Source organism: Penicillium digitatum, chromosome 2 (genome assembly GCF_016767815.1).
Source record: "Penicillium digitatum chromosome 2, complete sequence".
Lineage (NCBI taxonomy): Eukaryota > Fungi > Ascomycota > Eurotiomycetes > Eurotiales > Aspergillaceae > Penicillium > Penicillium digitatum.
Window position 1 is genome coordinate 468531 of NC_089385.1, and position 11523 is coordinate 480053.

At 50.4% G+C, this 11523-nt stretch overlaps 3 protein-coding genes across 3 annotated transcripts; 1 reads left to right on the forward strand and 2 right to left on the reverse strand.

The window, feature by feature from the left end:
* Positions 1–738: 738 nt before the first annotated feature.
* Pdw03_6250 (Na+/H+ antiporter Nha1) lies at positions 739–4026 on the forward strand (the record flags this gene model as incomplete). The annotated part of the gene is made up of 1 exon (XM_014680199.1): positions 739–4026. The coding sequence occupies one exon, from the start codon at positions 739–741 to the stop codon at positions 4024–4026; it is 3288 nt and encodes a 1095-aa protein (XP_014535685.1).
* Positions 4027–4697: 671 nt separating this feature from the next.
* Pdw03_6251 (Vacuolar protein sorting protein (VPS11), putative) lies at positions 4698–7982 on the reverse strand (the record flags this gene model as incomplete). The annotated part of the gene is made up of 9 exons (XM_066101292.1): positions 4698–5075; positions 5133–5531; positions 5582–6088; positions 6136–6471; positions 6523–6756; positions 6807–7439; positions 7499–7792; positions 7848–7916; positions 7968–7982. The coding sequence occupies 9 exons, from the start codon at positions 7980–7982 to the stop codon at positions 4698–4700; spliced, it is 2865 nt and encodes a 954-aa protein (XP_065956375.1).
* A 370-nt stretch (positions 7983–8352) lies between these two features.
* Pdw03_6252 (uncharacterized protein) lies at positions 8353–10755 on the reverse strand (the record flags this gene model as incomplete). The annotated part of the gene is made up of 1 exon (XM_014680197.1): positions 8353–10755. The coding sequence occupies one exon, from the start codon at positions 10753–10755 to the stop codon at positions 8353–8355; it is 2403 nt and encodes an 800-aa protein (XP_014535683.1).
* Positions 10756–11523: the final 768 nt, after the last annotated feature.

Genomic DNA, 11523 nt, shown 5'->3' on the forward strand with positions numbered 1-11523 from the left:
ACAGAACCGGGACATTACAGTGCCTGCAACTGTGAAATTCGAGACACGTGCGAGATGCAGCGATTGATTGGAGATATGGACTTCTATCTTTCCCTTTCGATCTTTAATCCTAATCTTTCTTTTTCGTAAGTGTCCTAATCTACTAGTGCCCATCCTCCTCCGCTAGCCAAGACCTATTCCGCTTCCAGCGTGGGTCTCGAAAGCCTCGGCTGACGAATCCCGCCGTTTCCAAGAATACTTCGTTCTTCCCAAAGCCCGCATTCACTCGCTTTCCTTGGCTTGGCCAAGAGCTCCCAAGACTGACCCGATTTTGCTCTTGTCCAAATTCTTTTCTCTTTCATCCCTTTTCCCCCCTTCCAATCCGAAACTGTGCCTGATTTTCCTGGGGCCAAGCCTGAGTTCCTTTTCTCAACCTCTTACTAGCTTCGCCTCCGTATTCCCGTGAAATCCCCAAGATTTTAGCTACAGTCTACGCCCCGCCGAATCTGTGCCATCGCCCACCTCCAAACCTGTCGCACGTGCGCCCCGATCACGAACCACCCCCATTCAGCCTTACAAGGCTCGGCAACTTGGCTTTCCAACCATCGATTCACCAAGGCATGAAGTGCTACGCGGTCCTACGAAGTTCGAGGGCGGAAATTATCCGGTAAATAGCTCGTTGTGGTACGAAGCTCTAGAGGGAATCCTACACAATTTCCCGGATAATCCAACTGGTGTTGGATCACAGACGCATTCACCATGGCGTGGGATCATCTGGACATCGATAAACCGCATTTGGCTTACATGATCCTGGGAGGTTTCACCGGCCTGTTCATGCTGTGCTCTTTGTTTGTCAAAGAGAAGCTATATATCGGCGAAGCCACCGTAGCTACGATCTGTGGTATCATTTTCGGCCCCCATGCGGCCAACCTGTTCAATCCGCACGAATGGGGAAATATCGATAAGATCACCCTCGAGTGCTCGCGAATCGTCCTGGTCGTGCAATGTTTTGCCGTCGGCGTTGAGTTGCCCAAGGCTTACATGGAACGGCATTGGAAGTCTGTCTCCTTGCTGCTAATCCCTGTCATGACATGGGGTTGGCTTATCACCAGTTTGTTCATCTGGTGGCTGGTGCCTCCCCTGAACTGGCTGGAGGCCCTGGTGTGCTCTGCGTGTGTCACGGCTACCGATCCTGTCTTGGCATCGTCTGTCGTTGGTAAGGGAAAATTCGCCAAGCGTGTCCCCAAGCATTTGCGTGACTTGCTGTCTGCGGAGTCCGGATGTAACGATGGTATGGCTTTCCCATTCATCTATCTGTCCTTCTACATATATCACTATCGCCCTCAAGTCGGCGAGGTATGGTTGAACTGGTTCTGTATCACCGTTCTGTACGAGTGTATTCTGGGTGCTGTTTTCGGCTTCATCGTCGGTTACGTTGCTCGCCATGCAATCAAGTTGGCGGAACGCAAGGGATTGATCGATCGTGAGAGTTTTCTAGTGTTCTACTTTGTGTTGGCTGTATTCTGTGCTGGTTCGGGTTCTTTACTGGGCATGGACGACCTGCTGATTGGATTCGCCTGTGGCGTTGGGTTCAGTAACGATGGTTGGTTTACGGAGAAGACAGAGGAATCGCATGTCTCCAACGTTATTGATCTTCTGCTCAACTTGGCATACTTTGTCTATTTTGGATCCATCATTCCGTGGGAGGACTACAACTCCCCCCAGCTCGGCCTTACTCCTTGGCGGTTGGTGGTGATCGCGTTATTGGTCCTCTTCTTCCGACGTATTCCCATCATGCTAATGCTCAAACCGATAATACCGGATGTCAAAACCTGGCGAGAAGCGTTATTCGCAGGGCATTTTGGTCCCATCGGCGTCGGTGCCATTTTCGCAGCCATACTTGCTCGAGCAGAGCTGGAGCACGACAATACACAACCGTCACCTGAAGACAAGCTTCCACTGCCAGGAACTAGCAATTATTATGTTGTCAGGCTCATTTGGCCCATCACTACCTTCATGGTCATCACGTCTATTATAGTACATGGTTCATCTATTGCAGTTTTTACTCTGGGTAAACGCATCAACACCTTGACTATCACCCTATCTTATACACAGGCCAACGAGGAAGGACCTTCATGGATGAACCGTCTCCCTCGGGTGCAGTCTATTGCCAAGGGCTCCATGTCCTTCCGCAAGACGGAGGATACAGATGCCTCATCGGATGAAAAGCTTCCGGAGTATCCTCCCGGTACCTTACCGCCTATCGGCATGCCTGGCAATTTCCTTCGCCGGCAACGTGACGAGGAGGGAGATACTGAGTCACAAAGCCTCGAATCCTCCCGTCGCAAGCCTTTGCGGAGACGTCGCCGTAAGCGTGCTGCCGGTGTCGGAGGCCCTATTAGTCAGTCTGCTATTATGCCCGCCCCTCGGCGAACGGAGAACGAAGTGGAAGTCGAGGAAGAAAGGAAAGAACTCGAAGAGCGCGATCAAGTCGAGCGTGGAGCTTCTCCACCTCATGCTGAACGGGATCGATTCGGTCGTGAGCCAGAGATAGAGGTTTACCAAGAAGGTCACAACATGATCATCGAGGATGAAGAGGGCAACGTTCTTGCGACTGAGGATACATCTAACATGTCTCCGGAAGAGAAGATTGCGCACATTGAAGCGCAACGCAAGCGTCTGGAAAACGATAAATCAGGAAAATTAGCAGCGTCTGAAAGTCAACCCCATAAAAAGACTGAGGGAGAGGAGCTTAAGCAGTCGGTTGAGGAGAAGGCTGGTACTTCATACGGAAAAGCTCTCAAGAAGTGGACCAACTGGACCGGACTTGGAAAGGATCGGGCCTCGGAACGGCCAGAGAAGGCCGAGAAGAAGAAAAAGCCACCGAAGGCCGATTCAGCAAAACCGAAACCTCGTTCAGCTCATGCATATCAATTCGGCAATACTATCATTGTTGAGGATGAGGACGGTGAGGTGATCAAGAAATACACTCTTCCCGGCAGCAAGAAGGGCGAAAAGGGCGATAAGGCCCATAAAGAGCCCACCGTCCCTGGTGAAGCACCTGTCCGACGTGGTTTGACCCGCATGGGAACCTGGTTCGGCATGGAGGAAGAAGGTGAATCTTCCCAGGCCGCCGGGGAAAAGAGGAAGGACGACGATTGGACTGCCGACGACGGCATTCGATTCACTTTGGCACAGGACCCTCAAGTCAACGCTCAAGGCATTGTCCACAAGGGCCGACGTATGAACAAGCAGGAATTCTTCGAGCAGATGAAGGGTCTTGACGCCAAGGCCCGTCGGGATCTGGTGCAGCAAACCGACGCACCAGCATCAGTCCAAGAAAGGGCTCAGCACGAAGCCAGAGAAGAAGTCAAGGCCGAGAAGAAGCAAGAGCACCGCCTTTCTGCCGCCGCTATTGCCGCTACCATCGGCACTAGCGCCATCCCCGAAGACACCGAAGCTCTAGACTCCGAGTCCGTCACCGATAGCGATGTCACCGATGACGAGTATGGAGGCCACCATGGTTCTCCGAACGTGGCTGCCTCGCTAGCGAAGTTCTCACGTAGCGGCGGCACCTCTGCCGCCCAAGAACGCCGAAACAACCTCAGCCCTGCGCCACCCCGTATGCGGGACCGGCCTCGTCGCGATTCCGACGACGATGGTACAGAGCGAATCCCACCGTCGCGTCTCCGACAAGCCGCTGGTCTGACCGCGCCCCCACGGCAGGCCGACGACGACACAGGCGAGACCCCTGCCGAGCGTCGCCGCCGTCTGGCTGCCCTTGGCGTAGAAGGTGACGAGTCCGAGAACGATGATGGCTCGGAGTCGGATGACAATGCCATCCTAGAGGAAGACTCGGACGTCGAGGAGAGCGAGAATGGCCAGTCGAGCCAGACCACGAGCAAGAACCAGAACCCTGAAATGCACAAGCCATTTGACTTTTCTTCTCCATCTGGATCTGGATCTGGATCCGGCTCCGGCTCCCAGTCTGCCTCCCGCCATATCCCGCGTGTTTCATGGGGAGGCGAGAAGGGACGTGAGCTCTGAGCGAGTCTCTGTAATCAAACACCCTCGCTATTCCAAAGAGTCAATTGAATAAAAAAAGCTCTTGACTTGGATTTATATCCTGTTCTTCATTTGATTGTCGTATTCGGCCATACAAAAGAGACAGCGCATTCCTCCCAACTCTTGAGTCAATACTGGGAATTTATCTATCCAGTCTCTATTGCTTCAACACTTTTACTTCCAGCAACTTCGTGTATCTTCTTATCACCTCCGCTGTGCATATTAACTGCTCTTGCATGTAACGACCTTGCTTGATTACCATGATTGACTTGTCCATATTATTGAGTTTATGATTTCTTTATTGTGGCTCGCTGCTGTTATTTGCTAGAGCGAAGCGAGCTTTACCATACATACAATGCATTCTTTTCATGGACATAATTCTCGTTTTTGTTCAAACTACTCTCTCTTCCAAGTAGTCGTCAAAATGTAAATACCTGCAGACAACGTTGGAAGCAATATAAATTCACGCTTGTTAAGATCTGCCTTCTACTCCTACTTTTTACCATATTTACTATTCAGATAAAAGATCAACCTGTTCTGGTGGACAAAGATCGAGGTATCAAACGAATAAAACCAGCTCCATATAAAACAAGCCCAAGAAAAGAACCAGCAAAACACATCCAAGCAAAGTGCATTTCATTCCATTCATGCTCCTACTCCATAGTGCTTTGCGGCCTCATAATACCCCTCCCGAAAAACTCACTAACAACTCCAAACCGATCCCGCGAGCGAGACAGCTCCGACTTGAACAAATCATGCTGGTCCGCGGAATCAACCTGTCGTTGTCGGATAGCGCGCAGGGTCGCATTCGCCGGGGCGCAGACGGGACACTGCGCGTCGTTGTCGAGGTTGTTGAGACAGCGCTCGTGGAAGGAGTGCCTGCAGAGGAAGTGGACTGTGGGTAGATCGAGGGTTCCACCGCAGGATTGGCAGCGGCGAGATTGGAAGACTACTGGTTGGGTGCTTAGGTTGTCTAGTTCTTGCTTTTTGATTTCGGTTTCGGATTTGTAGCTTGTGACCAGGCGACGGTTCTGGGGAGAGAAATCAGGTTAGTTTTGCTATTCGTTGAATATGGGTGAGAGGCTTACTGTGGTGATTTCTTTGCGTTCACGGTCGATGTTATCGCTGAGGTACTTCTTCACGCGGCCCATTGTTACTACTGCGTTGTTGCTGAGCGCTTGGATCACCTGCAATGGGGAGAGGATGCCGTCTTGATCGATGTGCTGCAGGACTGCGTCTAGCTCGTCACCTGCTTCTTCGAGGACTTTCGGGCTCGAGGCGAAGTATGTCAATGCGTCGACGTAGAGTTGGGGCTCGTCGGGTCCGTACCGGTGTAGCGCTTTGATTGCGCCCTGTGTATCCTTTGCTGATGTGAATGAACGGAAAATGTCGAGGCGGAGACCTTCTTGCTCGCGGACAAGAGTAGATCCTTCTCTGAAATTTGACAGGTCGGAGAGAAGAAGCACGTTGGATGTAGAGATCGGGATCTATGTGGATTAGATACAAGTGGTGATAAATAAACGACGGGATAACTCACGTCTTTCCCTTCGATCAGTTTCTTGGCTTTTGTCTCCCATTCCTGTCTTTCGCCTGCATCCTTCTTCCTCTTTGCTGTGTCCAGGTACATCTCAAACAGTGTTGTGAACAGATCAACTTTGGCATCCTGCTTCAAGTCCGGCTGCTGCACCAAAGTCTCAAGGAAATCGATGAACTCTTTGGGGTGGTCCACAAATGCAGAGAAAGCTGTTCGCGGCTTGGGAATGTCATAATATGGTAGAGAATCTTCAACCTTATTTTCATCTATCGCTGGCTCGGGAATACCAGCCGATAGTTGAGTGCTGGTGCCAACATTCATATACCGCAAAGGAAGAAGCGCAGCAAGACTTTGCACAGTGCTAGTCGCCTGTTCTTCGGGCTCTGATGGTTGTTCTACCTCCGTGCGTGGCCGGAACTGGCCAGAATAGTAAACCTTGAAAAGTTCTGACGTCCGCTCAGGGCAATGTGTCAGTAATACACGAGCGTACTTCATCAAATTTTGATAGGCCTAGCGTTGATTAGCTTGTTTCCGCAGATGACACAGTTGAGACATACCACTTCGGGATCTAGCCGCCAAATGTATTCCACTGCCTCAGCGTACTTCTTGGAGTCTTCGATTAGGATATCAACTACCATTTCATTCTCACCATGCTTTGTTGCAAGGTAGGCTGCTTGCTCATAGTATCCGCCTTGACGGCACATTGCAATCGCAGTTTCAAGATCAAATTTCAGCTCGCCAGGAGCTTTGATAAACGAGTCTAGCTTGCTTGTGTCTTTGAGCTTTGCGTAGCAGTTCAAAAGAAGCGTTGTGTGATCAACCGTGGCACGGCCATGGTCGTGTAGCTCTTCAAGGTACTCAATCAAATTGTGAATACGTTGGGTGTCCAGGTACTGCAGGTACGGTTAAAAATAGAACATTATCGACTCCCGATCCATGCTGACCTTGCGAATGACCTGAGAGGGTTCAGTGTTATCAATGGCCCGGAGATACTGTTGCATAGCGGTATCATAGTCGCCCCGCTGGTACAAAAAGTCACCATACTTGCGGTAGATGACATTCTGTTGTAGCGGATCAATCCCAATCTTTTGCCCAAGATTGATAGCAAGGATGTAGAGATTGCGTTCATATAGGATCTCGAGCTTTTGCTGGAGGGTTTTTTCCCGATAACGGAAGATCTAAAACGGGTCAAAAGAAAGACCAACACAACTTCATAGCATCTGCATACCTTGCCATCTGTCGTAAGAAGATACAAGTCACCCCATTCCATGAAAACACGTTTCATGGGTGACATAAGCGCTTCGCTATGCGCGATGAACTTGAGATCAGTATCGAGAAGAGTGAACGTGGTCGTGCCAAAAATTTCCTCTGCCGGATTAGCAGTGTACTTCCTTAGCGGATCAGACTTGCTACTCCCAGCCTTGGGAGGACAGACGAGAGCCACATAGTCACGAAAAGCATCAATAGATGTCTTCGGGCCCTCGAACGCATAGCTCGCACCACGACCACGCGGGCCGTATGTACAGATCGCCTCATCCCGAGCAATTAGAATTTCGCCGCCCTCTCTATCCAGAGTCATGCATCCCAAGCCACAGCCCGCATCTTCCAAAACGCGCGCAGGCTGGCCCTGTCCTCGCCCGGCGATGACCAATGTCAAGATGCGGCTCGTTGTTGAAATATAGAGGGTCGTGATGACGCCGGTTTGCGTTTCGAGTCCCGTAATTGGCTCCTCGGATTCGAATACGATCCGTTGTCGCGCACCTCGGTCGTGGATTAGGTCGCCTCGGATGATCGTCACGGATCCGTTCGCAAAACCTACTGCTACCTGTGAGAGGTCGTCGACGGCTGCAAAAGCCGATATCTATACCACTGTAAGTAATTTATTGACCTCAATTGTTCTCGCATCAGGTCCAAACGCACCGGGAATTGTCTCCTGGCATTTTGCACGGAGACTGTTGACAGACAACGTGGATCACCATTTTTCTTTTCCGTATCCAGCGCCCAGACTTTCAGAACCGGCTCATTGTAAAGATCCTCCGCAACAGTAACTAGCATGGCAGTGTCATTTATCTGTCGCATGTGCGTAATGGAGCCGGTATCGTGAGCCTTGAACGATCGCACGACGCGGAAGGCCGAGGAGACGATGTGGACGAAGCCATCGGTAGTGCCGACAAAGACGTTCGCGGAGCCGGTGCAGATACTCGAAAGGTCACTCTAGAGGTGACTGTTAGATACGTCGTGGGCTGAAGCAAAGAAAAATCGCCCTTACATTGAAGATAGAGGAGCTGTCTTCTGGTAGCTTCACCGGCGACACGTCGATGAAGTTGAATGCTTTCCACTGTTGCTTCTATCAGATTTGATTCATCAGTAGGAAAAACTATCCTCTTACTGATGTCAGCGCCATCTCGGCTCGCCATAAATTGAAATGTGTGGAAGGTGACGATGCGGTTCGGAGCTCTCCCCGCTGGCGCTTGGACCACTTGGTTCTCGACGTCGATTACGGCTGCCAGGACGGCGTTCTCTTCTGCTTTGCTGCCCAAATGAAAACTCATTTCCGGTGCGGTTTGTAGCTTTGATTTCAGGTCTATATACATAGGCCATGCAATATTTAGAATCAATATATATTGTTGAAAGAAAATGTACTGATATGTTACAACTATGAGCCCGAATCAACTTCGCAACCACGCTGAAGCTTTCCACACGCTATGGATGATGGTAAAATGGGAACAACAAGAAGTAGAAAACAGAGTCGTAAAAGCATCAAGGAACTCTCGTTAGTGAGATAAATCCATGTGTAAAGGGGAAGGTTGCGCGTCAGGCGTAGGAATCGCTTTGCGGTTCTGACTTGGTCGACCGCTGTCCTTCGTGAAATCAAAACTTTGTTGAAGCCAACTACCAGCATCTGCAATTGCCTGACTGAGGTTGAAGCTCTCCATTCCCTGGTGAACACCTTGTCCATCCTGGACTGTTGTAGGCACTGATTCGCTCAGGGTGAGGGGCAAGGACGCAGCCTCTGTGGCATATTGATAGTTTGGTTGACGATCCGTCCGTTGGGCCGATGGTTGGGAATTTTCTTCATCATCCCCTGATTGGGATTCCGCAGTGTGATATCCGTTTTCGAGGGATGTTGATTGACTCCTATTAGAAGAGGAGGGGCTTCCCAAATCGGATGATGGCCTTTTTCGCTTGAAGTTTCTCGCTGTAGGTGAGCCTGAGTCTGGCCGAGATGGACGCTGTCTCTTCTCTGTACTGAACATGTAGGGTGTAGCCGCATCAAGCATGAACTGCGTATTCATTGCTTGCGTCGTATTTCTATTCGTAGGTTTCAAGCTCCGATCTTGACCAGATTGCTCAGTGCTGAAATTGAAAGGAGTAGCTGCATCAAGCATGAACTGCGTGCTCATTGCTTGCATCCCGTCTTTGTTCGTGGATTCCGAACTCCTCTCTAGATCCCGTCGAATTGACTCCTCTAGACGGTAGAATGGAGTGACACTTGCCGAGTGAAGTGAAGCATTGGGTGAATGCACTGCCCTGTCCGGATTTGGTGTGTGTTGGTTGCAATATTCCGGGCTATCTAGGTCGTCTTGAAAAGACTTCTGGGCGTGCAAAAGGGCGGCCTGGGTTGAAAGCTGGGTATCAGGGCTTGGAGTTGAGTCGTTTCCTGAATCTCCTCTTGGTAAAGCCGTCGAGTGCAATGACGTTACCCGATCTGACACTCCCAAAGGTGCTGGCACTTGTTGGGCAGAAGGGAGATCATCGTAGGTGTTCTGTTCTGCTGGCCCAGAGATATCTGTATCTTGGAATGTCGATATATCTTCCTCGTTTGCAATTTCCACTGCGGCATATTGCACGACGACATCTTCCCCAGCGACCTGATCCGTGACAAGATTGTCCTCTATGACGTCTTCCTCATCTGCGAACCTGGTCTCTTTCGACAAAGTTTTGTGACTTTCATCTTTTTTCAAAGACTCCTCATCTTGAACTGGTATTTCTTCAAAGGGCGAAGGTTCAGGTTCAGGTTCAGGTTTAGCAGGATCCAACCCCAGATCTCTAGTAGGACTAGGACTGGCGGGTGCGGGGTCGACTGCAGACATTTCTTTCAGATAGCTGTCCTCCTGCAAAAATGTCTCTTCTTGCAGGATGCTTTCATCTTGCATAGGAGAAGCCTGCTCCTGTTGACTCGATTGCTCACGGAGCCACCTCCGATATTCAAACCTCGGAAGCTGAGAGGAAGAATTGACGATTCGGAGAGACGCTTCCTGTATAGAATGAGATTGCTGATATTGTTGGAATGGTGATAATTTGGGAACAGTAGGAACTTTGGGTGAATTTGAGGCGGCTGATCGAATCGACCGCGGAGATAGGTGCCCGTTCGAGTTGGCACGAGAAGTCTGGGCCATCTTCGCTGGGATGGCTTTGACAGGAGGGCATTTTGTTGGCGATCCCGGCGTCTGTGGGACCTGGACTTGGACAGTTCGAAGCATCGGCCGACGAGATTTCTCTGGCTGACGAGAAGCAATGGACATTGTTGGCGAGCTCGGCGGTTCGAACTTGGTGAAGTTCATGAGCTTTCGATCCTTCCTCAGCCAGTCCACCGTCCTAGGCGGCATTATTGATTGATCCTCCACTGTCACCGACGGCAGTTCTTTTGATTTGGTAGGAGACCGTCGCAATGCTCCATTTTGTCCAATGTGCCCCTGGCGCGGAGTGGGCTCCTTGCATTGTCTCCTTGGCGATTTGGAGGGAGAAGAACGGTCTCCAGTTTGCACCGAGGTCCTAGGAAGATTGCCTGGTATCACAGGAATCTCCGGGTGACGACTACAAACCGATAGACCCTCTCGGTACTTCGGTGCCCGCAAATCGGTTTCCTGGACCACCCGTTCGGGCACATTTGCCCGGCGAACCCTCGCCATTGCGCTAGTCCCGCGCGTCCTATTCTTCTTCCACGGGTTGATCCATTCCTCATTGAATGGGCCCCGCAGCGATGCAGAGAGAATCAACAATGGTTTGCCTTGGAGATAAGACTCCGCCAATTTCTCAACCCTCTGGCGCTTTGCAGTTTGGGCAGCATCATCCAGCTCGTCGTCCGAGGCGAGAAGGTCATCTGAATATAGCTCGGAGGGTAAAGGCACGCAAGTTTCGAGGGAGACCGGGGAGACGGGCCGTGGATAGGGCATTGGGGTTGAGTTCCAAGCTGAGCGGAGATAAATTGATGGATAGAAAAGCCGCGGCAGTCGGACGCTGCGATGGAGGGGCTTTGGTCGGATTCTTTGGGTTCTTATTCATTTCTTCCGCAGATTTAGGCCATATGCGATTGACACCAGGCATATGTATCTGCCAGAGATGAGTGCCTAACGCGAAAACCACTTAACGCGCTTGATGCCCCAGCAACCTTCTGACCCACAGGTGGCAGTGGGGAAATATTATGTCATCACCTTTCACACCGGACAGAGCCCTGCTAGCACCTCAAGGGCTGTATATTGATAAAAAAATGCTTGCCCCCAAAAGGGTTTAATGTGTCGGAAGCAGAAAAATTTATTACGAGTACGGTAGTTTATCACGGTAATCTCGGAAGAGCTATAGCCATGTTAACTGGCACATACGGATCGTGATCTAGCAGTCTACAAACTACTTAGACAGTAGCTCTATAAGAGAAGATAAATCATATTCACACGAAGTTAAACTCTGGATAATCAAACACTGCACCGGCAAAAAAAAAAGAAACGAGATTTCACCCACCACCAAAATCAGCAAGTCAAGAATAAGAAGAAACAAGATCAAGTCCAAACTCCACTTCAATCATCACACGACAAGGACTACAAACGAAGCAAGAACGCTAGAAAGCGGAGAAATATGACATGACATGGGCAGGCAATTTGTCTATGGCACAGATTATTGAAGTCTCAGAGTTGGGTATCAAAGGCGGTGCGCATGTTGCGAGAGCT